Source organism: Pipistrellus kuhlii, unplaced genomic scaffold (assembly GCF_014108245.1).
Source record: "Pipistrellus kuhlii isolate mPipKuh1 unplaced genomic scaffold, mPipKuh1.p scaffold_m20_p_17, whole genome shotgun sequence".
NCBI lineage: Eukaryota > Metazoa > Chordata > Mammalia > Chiroptera > Vespertilionidae > Pipistrellus > Pipistrellus kuhlii.
In genome coordinates this window covers 2,587,625-2,604,283 of record NW_023425482.1, presented here as the reverse complement: position 1 = coordinate 2,604,283, position 16,659 = coordinate 2,587,625, and the positions used below count along the sequence as shown (strand labels likewise).

The following is a 16,659-nucleotide window of genomic DNA, read 5'->3' as shown; positions in this document are numbered from 1 at the left end:
AATATATTTTTATTGATTTTTTACAGAGATGAAGAGAGAGAGGGATAGAAAGCTAGCAACATCGATGAGAGAGAAACATCGATCAGCTGCCTCTTGCACACCTACTGGGGATATGCCTGCAACCAAAGTACATGCCCTTGACCGGAATCGAACCTGAGATCCCTCAGTCCGCAGGCTGACGCTCTACCACTGAGCCAAACCGGTTACGGCCTGTTTCTTTTTTTATTTCTTCTTTTAAGATTATATTTTGTTGGATCACTTAAGGCATTAGCCACAAAAGTATTATTGCATACCATCTTATTTTTTTTTTAAATATATTTTATTGATTTTTTACAGAGAGGAAGGGAGAGAGATAAAGAGTTAGAAACGTCAATGAATCGACCAGCTGCCTCTTGCACACTCCCACAACCAATGTACATGCCCTTTACCGGAATCGAACCTGGGACCTTTCAGTTCGCAGACCGACGCTCTACCACTGAACCAAACCGGTTTCGGCCTTTTTTTTTTTTTTTAATAACAAGGTATGCTTTAACACTAAAAGAGTTTAGGAAGGACATACTTTACAATGGAAGACAAACCTATATGTTTAATAGCAGCTAATATTTATATAGTATTTTGCATATATATATCAACTCACTTAAACCTCCCCGCAACTCTGGTGTAGGTTCTCTTTTTAATCCCCATTTTACACATGAGGAAATAGGGATAAAGATATTAAATAGTTTATGCGAAGTCAGCTAGTAAGTGATGATGCTGGGTCTTGAACCTAGTAAATTTTTCCTGAGTCAGAGCTCTTAATTTAATTTTGTGAAAAACGCAACCACATTTTCCTTGGTTTTCTTATTTTGCCATGGTCTTGAAAATCTCATGATGTTGACATTTGGGAACTGCTGCTAGAAAATTGTATAGTTCTTATAGTATGTTTATATGTATTATTTACCTAAAGGAGTCTGTCACTATCCTAGTTTATTGATTTTTAGGCATAGTGGAGAGGAAGTATATAAACAGAAAGGTGTCTATTCAGCCATGGTGGCCTAATGGAGCTGCAGCACTTCTGACACAAAATTGCCATTCCAGCTAAAAAACTATATCTTAGGAACCTACTGCTCTTGCCTGTGACGTTTTGCTTACATAATTCAGTAGCCTTTTCACAAATATTTGCTCTTATTCCTCTGCAATATTTGACACCCAAGTGTTTTTTTCTTTTTTTAAAACATTTTTATTGATTTCAGAGAGGAAAGGAGAAGGAGAGAGAGATAGAAACATCAGTGATGAGGGAGAATCATTCAGCAGCTGCCTCCTGCACATCCCCCTCGGAGGGATCAAGCCTGAAACCTAGGCTTGTGCAATGACAGCTCATCAAACTGACCTCGTGATTCATAGGCTGATTATCACCCTCTGAGCCACATTGGCTGGGCAGTGTCTTTTTTTCTTGTTTGTTTGTTTTTTATACACAGGTGTTTTTTTTAATAAAACAACACATGCTTCTCAACACAGCCTATAAGATGCTTCAGGATCTTCTCCAGGTTAGAAGTCTAGAAATATCTCTAGTTCTTTTTACCAGTGGGACTTCCTTTCTCTTCATTCACCCTGCCACAGATACATGGGCCTTCTTAATCTTGTTTAGGGACAAGCTTAATCCTATCTCAGGACCTTTTTATCCATTCCTTCTGCCTGGAACATTCAGTTTGCTGCTTGAAAGCATTCATGCTCCCGTTTGCATCTTGCATATGCTAAAGCATGCCCCAAGTGCGTACTTTCTCTCTTTCTTCCACTCTACCCCCCTTTCCTCTTCCTTCTCCGACTTTCCCTTTCCCCCTTTTCTTTTCCAGCTTGTCGGTGCAAAACTTCTAATCAGTTTTTCAGTTTGGACCTCAATGCTTCCATCTGCATTGCTCTATCTTCACCTGCTTTGTGCCTGTGATCAACTTAAACTTAACCTTCCTCAGAATGACCTCATCATCTTCTTGCCTTCCCATTATTATCAGCTTTGCCTCTTCCTAGTGTTTGATTGGCTAATAATATACCATTCTTTTTCTTCCTTTTTTTCTTTTTCATTAATCCTCACCTGAGGATTTTTTTTTTTTTTCATTGATCTTTAGAGAGAGTGGATGGGATAGGGAGAGACAGAGAGAAACATCGATGTGCGAGAGACACCACATTGGTCTCTCACATGGTGCCAGGGTCGTGGTTCCCATACATCTAATTATTTGAATTTCACAGATATACATTGGCCTCCCACAGGTGCTGGGGTCGTGGTTCAAGCCTGCAACCAAGGTGTGTGCCCTTGACCAGAATCGAACCCGTGACCCTTCATTCCTTAAGCCAGTGTTTCCCAAAGTGTGGTGCGCGTACCCCCAGGGGTACGGGAAGAGTTTGGTGGGGATATGCACTGCACCGTGCTTAGCTGCGCCTAATTCTACGTTCTCATGAGTACGAGGGATACTCAGCATTACAAAAATTATAGAAGGGGTACACATATGTCAAAAATTTGGGAAACACTACCTTAAGCCAATGCTCTAACCACTGAGCATTAACTGGCCAAGGCTGACATTCTTCTGTCCCCAGGAGTGTGGAGGTATTCATGGTCATGGCCCATTTTCACATCACCACATTCATTCCTTTGACGTGTCCCGGCCAACTAACACAATAACCTACTGATTGGTCTTCAGACCTTCAGTCTTTCTTTACCTTACTTTAAGCATATTAGCTACCTGTTGGAAAAACTTAGGACAATTCCTTGCTGAAGACTATATTGAGTCAGCTTGGTTTGAGGAAAGGTGCATTTAAATTAGAATGTGGTCCCAGTGAGGATTTTATTGCTAGTATGATCTCAAGTCGTTAAACCTTTCAGTCACTCAATTTTGACATTTGTGAAAAGAGAGTTGCACAGTCTTATCTCAGATACACCTTTTACAGATCATTAAAGTCTCAGTTGGAAAGCGTCTGAGAGGTCGGACCTAGCCAAACCTCATCTGTAGCTGGGCCCTTACTTTTCCTGAGACCATTATCCCACTCTAGGGATATCTAATTACTGGATTTCACAGATATACATATAATTTGAGTGAAAATCTTTTTCCTATATCTTTGAACAATTAGTTTAACTCTGTCCTTTGTAAATACACAGAATATATATACTCTACATAATTATTTAGATATTTGAAAAAAATATCTGTCATGTTGTCTGTGTAAGACTGGACTGTTATTTCACTTTATCTAAACTGAATAATCACTGTATGCATGATACATGCACTTACTAATGCAAATATTTTCTTGAAACTGTCTCACTATTCAGTCATTTTGATCCTTTGGTTAAAACCATTTCACAGACAGAGTGGAGCAGAAGTAGGTTTACAGTTGTAAGTACGTATGCAAAACAAGGGCTTTGTTCTTTATTATTATTAATTGTATTATTTTTCATATGAACAACTGTAAACCTGCTTTTGCCCCACCCTGTATATTGCAGTATTAGAATACATTGTAGATGTTGTCTACATGAATCTTTGTCTGCACTAGTGTATTTCTGACACAATCTGCTTGAGTGTTTCAAGAAGTGACAGATTCATTGGACCCTGAGGCATTGGTGGTTAAAAAGTTCTAATGTGACATCGCACTGCCTCCTCTTTTTTCTTTTTCTTTTCTTTTTTTTTTTTTTTTTCCCAATAAATTTTATTGATTTTTCACAGAGAGCAAGAGGGAGGGATAGAGAGTTAGAAACATCAATGAGAGAGAACCATTGATCAGCTGCCTCTTGCACACTCCCCACTGGGGATGTGCCCGCAACCAAGGCACATGCCCCTGACCGGAATCGAACCTGGGACCTTCAAGTCCGCAGGCCAACGCTCTATCTACTGAGCCAAACCGGTTTCGGCTGCCTCTTCTTATTGTGAGGGTCCCACTTGACATGCCCAGCCCCATTTTTTATTACCCTTTAACTTATCTGATTTAAGCAAGTTGACTCATAGTCACATTGTTTTTTTATTCAGACTCTGGCCTCATTCATTCATTGACCAAATGAATATATTGAATTATTTTATATGCCAAGCACTGTGCTGGACATTGGTGGTAAACAAAATAGACTCAGTCCTGCCTCCTTGGTGTTTATAGTCCAGAGGGAAATCAGGCACAGCTAAAAGTCAAGGCCTCCCTTTTACTTACACTTCACAGTCTTACCCAAGGTTTCCTCTATCCTTATAACATATCTTCCTTCCTCCACTGATTTCTTCCTTTTCTCACCTCCATAGTATCTGCTTTTACCTATGTACATGTTAAATACATTCATGTTCCCTATTTCACGCATTTTGTTTTGTATCACCAGCTATGTGGAAGCCTCTTGACATTAGTGAATATGTATTCCACAAAAATACTTGCTCACCATGGAGCCATAATGGGCTTGAAGTAAGTGCTTAGCATATGTTCATTAGAAGTACTTACTTTAGCCTTCAGTGGCAACAAAGGCCCATCAGTGTGGCTAGCCCTTGATTGTTCATTACAAGTTGAATGACCCTTCTGCCTGCCATCAGAGGTCTTCTCAGCAGCCTATGCCTTCTAGATTATATCATTTGGCTCCTTTAAAGGTAGAAATAGTGAGTGATCACCATTACATATAAGAGATTTACCTGCAGGAATTAAACTCATTTTTCAAAGTGGATGTCAATAATATTTATAGTAGCTTTCATGTAATGGTTGGTTTTGGTCATTGTGCTCTGTTGGCATGAATCATTACATTTTTAGGTTGAGCATAAACAAATCTGATTGCCTAATGAAAATGTGTTTGAGGGGATTATCAATTTTTAGGACTCTTTAAAAATAGCCATATACTGCTCTGGCCAGTGGGGTTCAGTGGTTACTGGGGGAGTCACAGGTTCAAATTTCAGTCAAGAGCACATACCTGGATTGCAGGCTCGATCCCCAGCCTTGGTCATGGTGTATGTGGGAGGCAACCAATCGATGTATGTCTCTTTCTCTCCCCCCCCCCCCCCCCCCGCAATTCTCCTTTTCTCCCTTACTTTTCTCTCCCTCCCTCCCTCCATTCTCTGAAAAATCAATGAAAAAATACCCTCATGTGAGAGACTAGAACCTTTCTCCAAACCCATCCCAATCATAGGGTTAGGAAACCAAGGACCCAGAGAGATTAACTCTTAGGTACAAACTACTGTATAAAGCCAAAACTCCCTCTCTTTGACATCTAGCCCAATTTTCCTTAAGGATAATGTTAGAAGCATAAACTTGTGTTGCGTTTGGTCCTATGGCACTTTCTTTTCTTCTTTTTTCTTTTTTTTTAGTTGCGGGGTAGGGAAGTCAGGCCAGGGATAATAAGAGGACAGCCAGCTCCTGGTTTAAATGCTGCTGTTAGCCAAAACCGGTTTGGCTCAATGGATAGAGCGTCGGCTTGGGGACTGAAGGGTCCAGGGTTTGATTCCGGTCAAGGGCATGTACCTTGGTTGCAGGCATATCCCCAGTAGGGGGTGTGCAAGAGGCAGCTGATCGATGACTCTCTCTCATTGATGTTTCTAACTCTCTCTCTCCCTTCCTCTCTAAAAAATCAATAAAATATATTTTTTTTAAAAAAAGCTCCTGCCGAAGCCGGTTTGGCTCAGCGGTAGAGCATCGGTTTGCGGACTGAAAGGTCCCAGGTTCGATTCCGGTCAGGGGCATGTACATTGGTTGCGGGCACATCCTCAGCTGGGGGTGTGCAGGAGGCGGCTGGTTGATGTTTCTCTCTCATTGACGTTTCTAGCTCTCTATCTCTCTCACCTCCTCTCTGTAAAAAATCAATAAAATATATATATTTTTTTTTAAAAAGAGCTCCTGCTGGGTATTGAAGTAAAAAGTATTTTCTGAAAATCAGTAGTACAGATTTATATGTGAGAGTAAAAGGAGAATATATTTAAAGATAATGGAAAGTATATTTAAGCATATTAGAAAGAAATGATTATTAACCAAAAATTTGAAACATGAGCTAATTTTTTTTTTCCTTTTTTAGAAAGACAACAAAGTTGCTGCATAGTCTACAAACAAGTCTTTGGAAATAGGTGAACTTCTAGCTCTTCATGGTCCTGAGAATTGGTTTCAGTCTTTACCAAGAATGAAGAAGTGAATTTGCTGTATATTTGTCACCAGCACTGGGTTTTTGTTGTTGTTGTTGTTGTTGTTCTTGTTGGTTTGTTTGTTTTTCTGCTTAATTTCAAAGATATGATGTAGTTAATATTGGGGGGGTAAGGGGCAGCTCATCTTTAAAAATGAGCATTAAATATATTTGAAATAGCAGAAGGTTAAGTAATTTCTTATGTGTAAACTAAAGCAGTACTTCAATGGGACTTACAAGTATTTTTTCATCACTGAAAGGATTTTTTTTATCACTAAATTGTATTTGGCAATTATTGTAAGTTACCTGCAGATAGGGCCGTGATACTGTTTCAAGCCACAGAAGGGTGTGTGTGTGTGTGTGTGTGTGTGTGTGTGTGTGTGTCTGTGTCTGTGTCTGTATCTTTTTCCCTTTCTTTTTGGCAATCCTGTAATATCCCTTTTGAGGTAGTTTATTTCATCAGTTAATTGGGATGCTGGATGGTAGAGAATTTTGTCAGTCAACTATGTACACACAGTAAATACTGTTTCTTAGGCAAAGAAAACTTTTTTATATAGTTATAAAATTCCATTATATAGCATTGCCAAAGAAACATTAAGAACTTTGTATAGCTGTATAAAAAGCAACTAATTTTTTAAAGAATAAACATTTTAAAGTCAGCAAACATACTGTGTCCTTGCAGAAGTTGTGCTGAAGATCAGAGCTATGGGTGGGTCTTTTTTTTCTTCTTCTTTTTTTTTTTTTTTTTTTTTTTTTTCCATAGCTTTCCAGGCTTAAGATTTTTTATTTTGATTTTTTTTTTTTAATGTTTAGAACACAAATGAAGATTTGATACATTCTTTTGTTAAATTATGCTCATTGTAAGAATTTCATTTTATAGTAAATGGCATATCACAGGATTTGTCCAAATAATAAATATTTTCAGTATATGAATGTAAATAATCATAGATAATAATGTACTTAGCTGTATTTTCAAATAAGTAAGTCCTCCCCTTTTTTTAAGACAGTAAAACTAGGCATCAATTAACCTGTTCTTCCTGATGATGCCTGGAATTTTGTCGTGATAAGTTGACTCATTCCATTATATTTCAAGAGGATTCAGAGTGTTAGAAATTTTGACAACTTATCAGATATCATAACACTGGTCCTTTGGCCTGTGATTCACAAATGACTCAATATAGAGTTCATTGCTAACTATAAGTTACTAGTAAATCTTTTTGATACTTTAAGCTATACTGGGGGGGAAATCTGGCCACCTTTGTGTTTTTATGAAGGCCATGGAATAAAGGGATCCAAAGATTTAAATATTCTTATCTCTCTTGATTTTGTTAACTTTCTCCTTAACTACTCAGTAGTAATAAAGATGTGGAAAACTGCACAGTAGAATTAGAATATTTAAAGATGGTTGATATTTTTAATTTTATATCTTTTGTATAGCTCTACAAGATGTTTTGTAATTTGGTTTCATTATTAAGTTTCAGTACTTGACAGTCATAATTTAGATAATATTGTTTAATACTGTTTGCATGTTAACAACAAAATATTTTGGAGGACCCATAAATCATGATATTGAACACATTTCTGAGGCATTCTGAACATTAAAGCAAGTGCTATGGCAATACTTATAGACTGTTTAAGATGTCCTGGGCCTATTTCAAGAAGAAAAACTGTAAATACCAGTTTTACATGCTCTAAAAATATGAATTCATGCAATTTCCAAGCCCTCTGGGTCACTGACTAGGGCCTTTGGTGCCCTAGTAACTGGCAGCATGGCATACCTGCAGTGCACCTTACAATATTAAAGCAAGGTTTTTATTCTAAGACAGAATAAAACTCTTCAATTAAAAATGTTCGTCAAAGTTTTTTCTCTTTAAACAGGAATGTTTTCTTACAATAGAAAGATAAAGGCATCTTTAAAATATCAGAATGGAATTATGGTCATGTTTATATTCCCTAAAAAAACTAAATTATTTTCTCTCTAAGACTTACTTATTGTCGTAGATGTTTAGGTAAAGGAACAAGCCCCTTTCTCTCTCTGTATAGTGGAGACCACAACGTAAGTTCAAATCTATGACATGAGGGGACAGCCAAGTGGAAAACCTCAGGCTAGAATGTGACCTCTGGCCAGGCAGGTGCAAATGAGGAGAGAGGGAAAGGCTGGCTCCTTCTAAATTCACTTATTGGATAGACCATTTTTCCCTCCAAAATCAGAACTTAATGTAAGTGGTAGAAAGATAGGTTTAGGAATGTTAATCCAGCTCAATGCCTCTTAATCAGAGTCTGAATTGACATCCTAGGAGCAATTAGAAAAGTGAAGAAATGTGTTTTGGGCTGTCCCTGTAACTAGGAACAATTGGCATTTAAGTGTAAGGGTCAGGGATGGTAAATGTCCTACGCTATGCTGGACAGTGCCACATAATCAGTTATCTAGCCCAAAATATAGCAGTGGCCCTTCCACTTTGAGAAATACTAACTGAACACCCTCCACATGTGAAGACAATGAGTGGGGAATGCATCCCTCCCTGCCCCCAAAACTAACTTTATACATGGAACATGAAAGGACAAGTATAAAGGAACTTTACTCCCAATAGCAGTGTCATCATTTAGAGAACCCATTATCACAGGAGGAGTTACCACAAATCTCTTATCAGAATCTCCTTAGAAGCACTCTTACATAAAGTCCAAATTTCCATGCTCCACACCTAGAAACTCTCGTTCTGAAGTTTTGTAGTGGAGCCTGGGAATCAGTCTCGCTTCCATAGGCAGTTTCAATCATCCAGGCTTAAAAAAAGTTTTAAAACCACAGCTGGCTCGTTTAATCTAGCCCCCTCCTCCTCTAGGGTTTTGGTGAAGTTTTCTCAGTAGGATTACTTTTTCATTTCCCCATCCTTCCAAATCTGGTATATCCAGGTTGTGACCAGGGCTTAAGAGAGGGAAAGGACCAAGTGTGTGTTTGAGGGAGTGTGGGGGGCGGCATTTCTGGAGGACAGAATCTTTGCTCCAGGGTTAGGCTACTTTGAGTACCAAGACTTGAATATTTTGTTCCTAGCAAACAGGAAATGAATGTGTGTTGTGTCTGTCAGATTTACATGGCTGTTGTCCCTGTTTCTGTGTTATGTCTGAAAGAAGCTTCTGTAAGCACCTAACACATGTAATCATGTCTGATTCAGTGTTGCAGGATACCCCTGCCCTCTTAGTTTAGAGCACATGTGTCAAACACAAGGCCCGCGGGCCAAATCCGTCCCGCCAGGCCTTGCAATGTGGCCCGCACCGCGCTGTCATCACTGCACTCCGCTGCGTTTCCATCACAATGACAGTTTATGACTGTTCAGTAAACCATTCGGCCCGCGATTTAGGCTGGATTTTAGATTTTGGCCCCTTCTCTGATTGAGTTCGACACCCCTAGTTTAGAGACTGTAAACTGGTTTAAACGAACAGTGGGGGGAGAGTCACGATCATGAGTGATCTCTTAAAGGATCTTAGATGTCTTCAGTTTGCTTAGTTTTCCTGTTACGAGTGTGTTTTTAATGGATGACAAGTATTAATACAATTGGACTCAAATTTTAGGAAGTAAAATAGCACCGTTAATCCCTTATTGTGAAGATGCTAAATGGGGATTTGCTCAGAGCAGGCTGTCTTAAGCTTCTTGCAAGATAGAGATACAGGGACAACTTCTTAAAAGAGGAATCTCGTGAGGAGAAGTTGAGGGAAGTAAGGGAGAGTGTAGCTTTGTGCAGCAGAGGCCAGCGGCAGCCAGCCAGCCAGCCAGTGTGTGCACTAGGAAGCTAGAGGTGCAGGTCCCAGTCCCTGCTCTTACAATCCCAGCCTTCTGAGGAGGGGTGATAAAAAGTTCATATCCTGTTTTTCAGAGCCAGTGTTAATAAAAGCAAGCTTCGGTTTGGAGACATCTATAAATCTAGCTACAAGAGCACATGCTGAAACCATGAATCTAATGTAGTTTCTGTTCTCAGTGGTGGTGCATAGCTGAAGCCAGTGAGATGTGTGTCCTTTAAATTCCAGCTGTCTTCATATTAATTAACTTGGCTGACTGATATAATGTTCTCAGGTTTAGCTCAGAAACATACCAAAATAGACCTGAATCTGATTTCAGTCTATAATGAATGTTGGTTTTAAGGAAATGTTTTAAAATGCACTGATGTTCAGTGTTGTGGTTTATAAAAAAAGCAGCTCTGTGAGACTAAAGCATATTTTAATTCAATAATGAGGCTTTCTTAGAGTGACTCATACTTTACATGCACAGAAAAAAACTGAGAGCAGGCAGCAAAAGAGCTCATGGCTCAGAAAGCCTTGCCTTTGGCTTCAGACTTGAAGAGCAGTCTGGAAGTGGAAGGGGAAGAAAGCAAAGAATGCTAATCTTGAAGGGGTAGGAGAAGCCTGGGCCCAGACAAGATTGTACTGATTGTAAATGGTTTACAGTTATCCCTTTACAGAGGACAGGAACAGATGTCTGTGTACCTCTGTAATCCTTGTACTCACCTAATTCTGATAATCCTTGGGTATTAGCCTCACACAGGATTGATGAGAATGCAAATTCCAACATTGCAATTCAAGATTTTGCTTGTGCTGAAATTGTACTATAAAATTTTTTATGAGTTGGTTGAGTGATGGTTATCCCTTGCTCTATTCCCTGTGTTTAATAGCATTTCTTTGTCCCAAAGTTGCAGCTTACAAAATGCAAGTAGGTATAGTTTTTTGTTTTGTTTTGTTTATATATTTTTTATTGATTTTGTACCGAGAGGAAGGGAGAGAGACAGAGAGTTAGAAACATGGATGAGAGAGAGTCATCGATCAGCTGCCTCTTGCACATCCCCTACTGGGGATATTCCCGCAACCAAGGTACATGCCCTTGACCAGAATCGAACCTGGAACCCTTCAGTCCCCAAGCCGACGCTCTATCCACTGAGCCAAACCGGTTTCGGCTGTTTTGTTTTGTTTTATAAATTAATACAGTGTAAAAAGAATATGGGGAGTACTGAGGATGGTTTCTAAAACAGACAAAAGAAAAGAAAAAAATCAGCCAAAACCGGTTTGGCTCAGTGAATAGAGCATTGACCTGCGAACTGGGGGGTCCCGGGTTCAATACCAGTCAAGGCATGTACCTTGGTTGTGGGCACATCCCCAGTGGGGGGAAGGGAGGTGCAGGAGGCAGCTGATCGATATTTCTCTCTCGTGGATATTTCTAACTATTTCTCTCCCTTCCTCTCTGTAAAAAAAAAAAAAAAATCATCTACAATTCCACTACCAAGAGCTAACCATTGTTAATACTATTTGAGTGTATATTCTGCCTGGCATTGTTCTGTATAGTCATGTACTTTTCAACAAAAATGGATTCATGCTAAATGTACTGTTATAAAATATGTACTTGCTTTTTTTCACATATATTGAGTATCCCTTTTGTTTTAAAGTATATGCACACAGAAATCATGTGCATAATAATCATGATTACCTATGTAACAAGCACCCAGATTAGAAATCCGAATATTAATAGTACACCTATTAGCTCTCACACACACACACACACACACACACACACACACACACACAACTGCCTTTCAGTAGCCCTTGAATTACTACTGTCCTGACGTCTAACAGGATGAATTGCTTTTGCTTGTTTTTTATTCTTTATATAAATGGAATTATATAGTATATATTTAATGTGAGCTTAGCTTCTTTGCTCAATACTGTGTTTGTGAGTCAAACATATTGCATTTGGTTGTGGAGTATTTTCATTGCAGTGTAATATTTCATTGTGTTAATAGACTACAATTTATGCATTCTGGTGATGCCACATTTGAATAATTTCTATATTTGGCTTTTAAAATAATGCTGGCAATAACTTTCCCTCTGCAAGAGAAGCCAAAGCTAGAGTGGGTGAGAGGAACATTGGTTTACACTTCTTGAGGACTTAGAATATGGTGAAAGATAAGAGTGCCCAGCTGTAATACCACTCCACACCAGTGTTCTCAGCAGGAAACCCTGATGTACTGTCAATGTAGACAGATGTGTATAGTAGAGCAGATTCAAAATTAATCCTCTGTGTTCTTAGCCTTTGACCTCTAAAAACAGTTCCACATTTAGGCACAGTGAGCCACTCTTAAAAGTCCTGGACATGGAAATATTCCCATCAACAGCTTTCCCCATGGTGGCATTGGAGTATTTCTTGTCCTACAAACCTATGTTCAGGATGTGGTCTTGGTGTCTTTGATCTCTTCCCTCTCCTGATAAAACCTCAATTACTCTGTTGAGGTTCATATAATCCTCTCACCCTGCTGATTGGATCATTTAATGACCTAATTACTGCCCATCATCTTGAAAAACCTGTTACCTGCTTGCCTCTTACTCTATGCTTCTATTCTTCCAAATGACTTCAGCTTTTGTGTGGTTTACACATCTCTGTTCAGAATCCCCAAATAACCATACTCATGGTTATGATTTCTTACAGCAAAATTAGCAAATGGAAAAGATGAACTGGCAAAGTCTGGGGGAAACAAGGCTGAAACTTTCAGAGGGAATTTTGAAAGGAGTCACACAGGATGTGCAATTTAGGCACAGTGAGCCACTCTTATAAATTCTGGAAATGGTGGAAAAACTGAAATTCAGGTTTCCAGATGTCAACAAGGGCCAAACTTATAAGCAGGCCTGAAAAAAATGATAGAAGTCAAGCTTGCTATGTTAACTCTTCTAGACAAACCCTGGTTCTTGTTTCTGATCCTGTGGCTTTTTCTTTTATCCTTTTCTATCCAAAGCTTTAGATATACCTGGACCTTGCCCATCAGCCTCATCTAAATCATGGATTTAGACACTTCATACTTCGATCTTCCAATTGGCTTCCTCAAAAAATAACTTTTCTGCCAAAACCGGTTTGGCTCAGTGGATAGAGCGTCGGCCTGTGGACTGAAGGGTCCCGGGTTGGATTCCAGTCAAGGGAATGTACCTGGGTTGCGGGCACATCCCCAGTAGGGGGTGTGCAAGAGTCAGCTGATCGATGATTCTCATCAATGTTTCTAACTCTATTTCTCTCCCTTCCTCTCTGTAAAAAAAATCAATAAAATATATTTTTAAAAAATAACTTCTTTTAAATTTTATTTATTCAAGTAGAGGCCCGGTGCAAAAAATTGGGTGCATGGAGGGAGTTGTTCCTCAGCCCAGCCAGCACTCTCTCCAATCTGGGACCCCTCAAGGGATGTCCAACTGCCCATTTTGTCCTGATCCACGGGCAGTTGGACATCCCTCTCACAATCCAGGATTGCTGGCTCGCCTGCCTAATTGTCCCTAACCGCTTCTGTCTGCAAGCCTGATCACCCCCTAACTACTCCCCTGCCTGCACGATCATCCCTAACTGCCCTTCCCTACCAGCCTGGTCACTCCTAACTGCCCTCCCTTGCTAGTCTGATCATCCCTAACTGCCCTCACCTATCAGCCTGGTCACCCCCAACTGCCCTCCCCTACAGGCCTGGTTGCCCCTAACTGTCCTCCCCTTGTGTGTTGGAATGATAGTCAATTTGTATATTACCTCTTTATTATATAGGATTGATTGAGGTGACTTTGATCAACATGAACATACCAGTTCCATGTATAGGTTTCTGTGTTAAAAGATTTAAGCATTGTACCATGTGCCCAACACCCAAAGTCAAATTTTCTCTTGTCACCTCATATTAAAACCCCCTTCTGCTGTTTCTGTACATAAGTTTTAGTTTTATATCCCATATATGAATGAAATCATATAGGTCTTAGCTTTTTCTGTCTGACTTGTTTCACTTAGCATAGTGTTCTCATTCATATTATTGCAAATAGTGCTATTTCTTCATTTCTTATGGCTTAAGTAGTATTTCATTGAGTGTATGTACCATTTCTTGTTTTCCAGTCCTCTATCACAAGACACTTTGGTTGTTTCCATGTCTTGGCCACCGTGAATAATGCTGCAATGAACATAGAGGTGCACATAGTTTTGCGAATACATGATTTTGCATTTTTCAGGTATATACTCAGGAATGGGATTGCTGGGTCATATGGTATCTCTATTCTTAACTTTTTGAGGAATCACCCGACTGCTTTCCATAGTGATCACTCACTAACTACTCTCCTGCCTGCACGATCATCCCTAACTGCATTCCCACCAGCTGTGAATGAGGGTTCCCCTTTTTTTTCTTCCACAATTTCCCCAGCACTTGTTTGTCTTGATAATGGCCAATCTGACAGGTGTAAGGTGTTATCTAATTGTATTTTTGATTTGCATTTCCCTCATTGCCAGTGAGGTTGAATATATTTTCATATATCTATTAGCTCTATGTCTTCTTGGGAGAAGTTGAATTTCTAGGTCCTCTGTCCACGTTTGTTTGTTTGTTTGTTTGTTTGTTTGTTTGTTTTATTGTAATATAATTTGATTTTTTACAGAGAGGAAGAGATAGAAACATCAATCAGCTGCCTCCTGCACACCCCTACTGGGGATGTGCCTGCACCCAAGGTACATGCCCTTGACCAGAATTGAACCTGGAACCCTTCGGTCTGTGGGCCGACGCTCTATCCACTGAGCCAAACTGGTTAGGGTTCTGCCCACTATTTGATTGGGTGGGTTGTTTGGTGTTGAGGTTTACGAGTTCTTTGTATGTTTTGGAAAATGAAACTTTGTCGGAGCTACAATTTGCAAATCATCTCCCATCTGGTTGACTGCCTGTTTGTTTTGTTGTCCATTTCTTTTGCTGTGTAGAAGCTCTTCAGTTTGATATAGACCCATTCATTTATTTTTGCTTTTACTTCCCTTGCCTTTGGGATCAAGTCTATAAAACGTTCTCTATGACCCAGGTCAATAAGTTTCATACCTATATTTTTTTTTATGTAACTTATTGTTTCAGATCTTATATTTAGGTCTTTGATCCACTTTGCAATAATTTTGGGTCTGGGGACAAACTGTAACCCAGTTTCATTCCTTTGCATGTGGCTTTCCAGATTTCCCAGCACTATTTATTGAAGAGACTATCTTTTCTTTTTTCTTATTTATTTATTTATATAATAAATCTTTATTGTTCAGCCGAGACCGGTTTGGCTCAATGGATAGAGCGTCGGCTTGGGGACTGAAAGGTCCCGGGTTCGATTCCGGTCAAGGGCATATATCGGGTCTAGTAATAATTAATGTCGTTTTTAACATTCGTTTAAAATCTTGCTTGGCGTTGACTTGTATTGACATAACCTTCAAACAAGTGGTATCTACAGAACGTGTGAAGTGCAATTAACAAGTTTTGCTTGAAAAAGTTTGTGTTTGGTTTGGTTTTTGTTGCTAAACTAGGGCTAAGAAGATGGCGGATGAAGAGCATATTCGCCACTGCATGCTTTACGAGTTCCAATTAGGAAGAAAAGCAAGTGAGGCTGCAAAAAACATCTGTAGTGCTCTTGGTCAAGATGCAGTTAGCGCCAGAAAATGCCAGAGTTGGTTTGAGAAATTTCGCGAGGGAAATTTTTCATTAGATGACAAGAGTGGTCGAGGCCATGTGTCCAATTTTGATCAAGAAGCTCTTCAAGCTCTTTTGGTGCAAAATCCTCAAATTACCCAACAAGAGCTTGCGACAACTTTAAATTGTTCACAAAAAACAATTTCCAATCAATTGCGTGCACTTGGCAAAGTCCAAAAGTTTGGAAAATGGGTTCCTCATGAGTTGACTGACAACAACTGTAATCAAAGAGTCACAATTTGCAGTTCGCTCCTCTCTCATCAAAACCGTTTGCCGTTTTTAGAGCAAATTGTTACCGGAGATGAAGAATGGGTGCTGTATGTTAATTTGAAAAGGCGGCCTCAATAGTTGGACAAAAATGAGTCTCCGCAGCCCACGCCAAAACCTGACTTGCATGCGAAAAAAGTAATGTTGTGTGTTTGGTGGAATTTTAAAGGAATTCTTCATTATGAACTTTTACCATCTAACCAAACCATTACAAGTGCAGTGTATGGTGCCCAATTGGAAAAGTTAGCCCAAGCTTTAAGAGAAAAAGAGCCTGCGCTGATTAATCGGAAGGGCGTAATTCTTCACCACGATAACGCACGACCGCATACTGCAAGAATCACTGCTGAAAAACTGCGGTTGGAATGGGAAGTTCTCCCTCAACCTGCATATTCTCCTGATATTGCCCCTTCCGATTACCATTTGTTTCGTTCTTTGCAAAACTTTCTTCCTGGAAAAAAATTTAATAATGAAGAATGCCTCAAAAATGCATTGACCGAATTTTTTGCATCAAAATCACAAGAATTTTACAACAGAGGGATTAAAATGCTTCCTGAGCGTTGGGCACAAGTAGTAGAAAACAATGGCAACTATATTGTTGATTAAATTTTGTTGTATTGTTTAAATAAATTTGATTTAAAAAATATTAGAAAACGACATTAATTATTACTAGACCTAATACCTTGGTTGCGGGCATATCCCTAGTAAGGGGTGTGCAAGAGGCAGCTAATCGATGACTCACTCTCATCAATGTTTCTAACTCTCTCTCTCTCTCTCTCCCTTCCTCCCTGTACAAAATCAATAAAATAAAAAAAGACATTTAAAAAAATCTTTATTGTT

At 39.3% G+C, this 16,659-nt stretch overlaps 1 protein-coding gene across 2 annotated transcripts in view; it reads left to right on the top strand.

Moving 5' to 3' along the window:
• Positions 1-6,320, top strand: part of LSM14A (LSM14A mRNA processing body assembly factor) — a 71,302-nt gene extending 64,982 nt beyond the window's left edge. For both annotated transcript variants that reach the window (XM_036441181.2, XM_036441182.2), the window contains one exon: positions 5,987-6,320. In XM_036441181.2, coding sequence (XP_036297074.1) covers positions 5,987-6,010 — 24 coding nt within the window. In that variant the 3' untranslated portion in view covers positions 6,011-6,320. The remainder of the gene's footprint in view (positions 1-5,986) is intronic.
• The last annotated feature ends 10,339 nt before the right edge of the window (positions 6,321-16,659 follow it).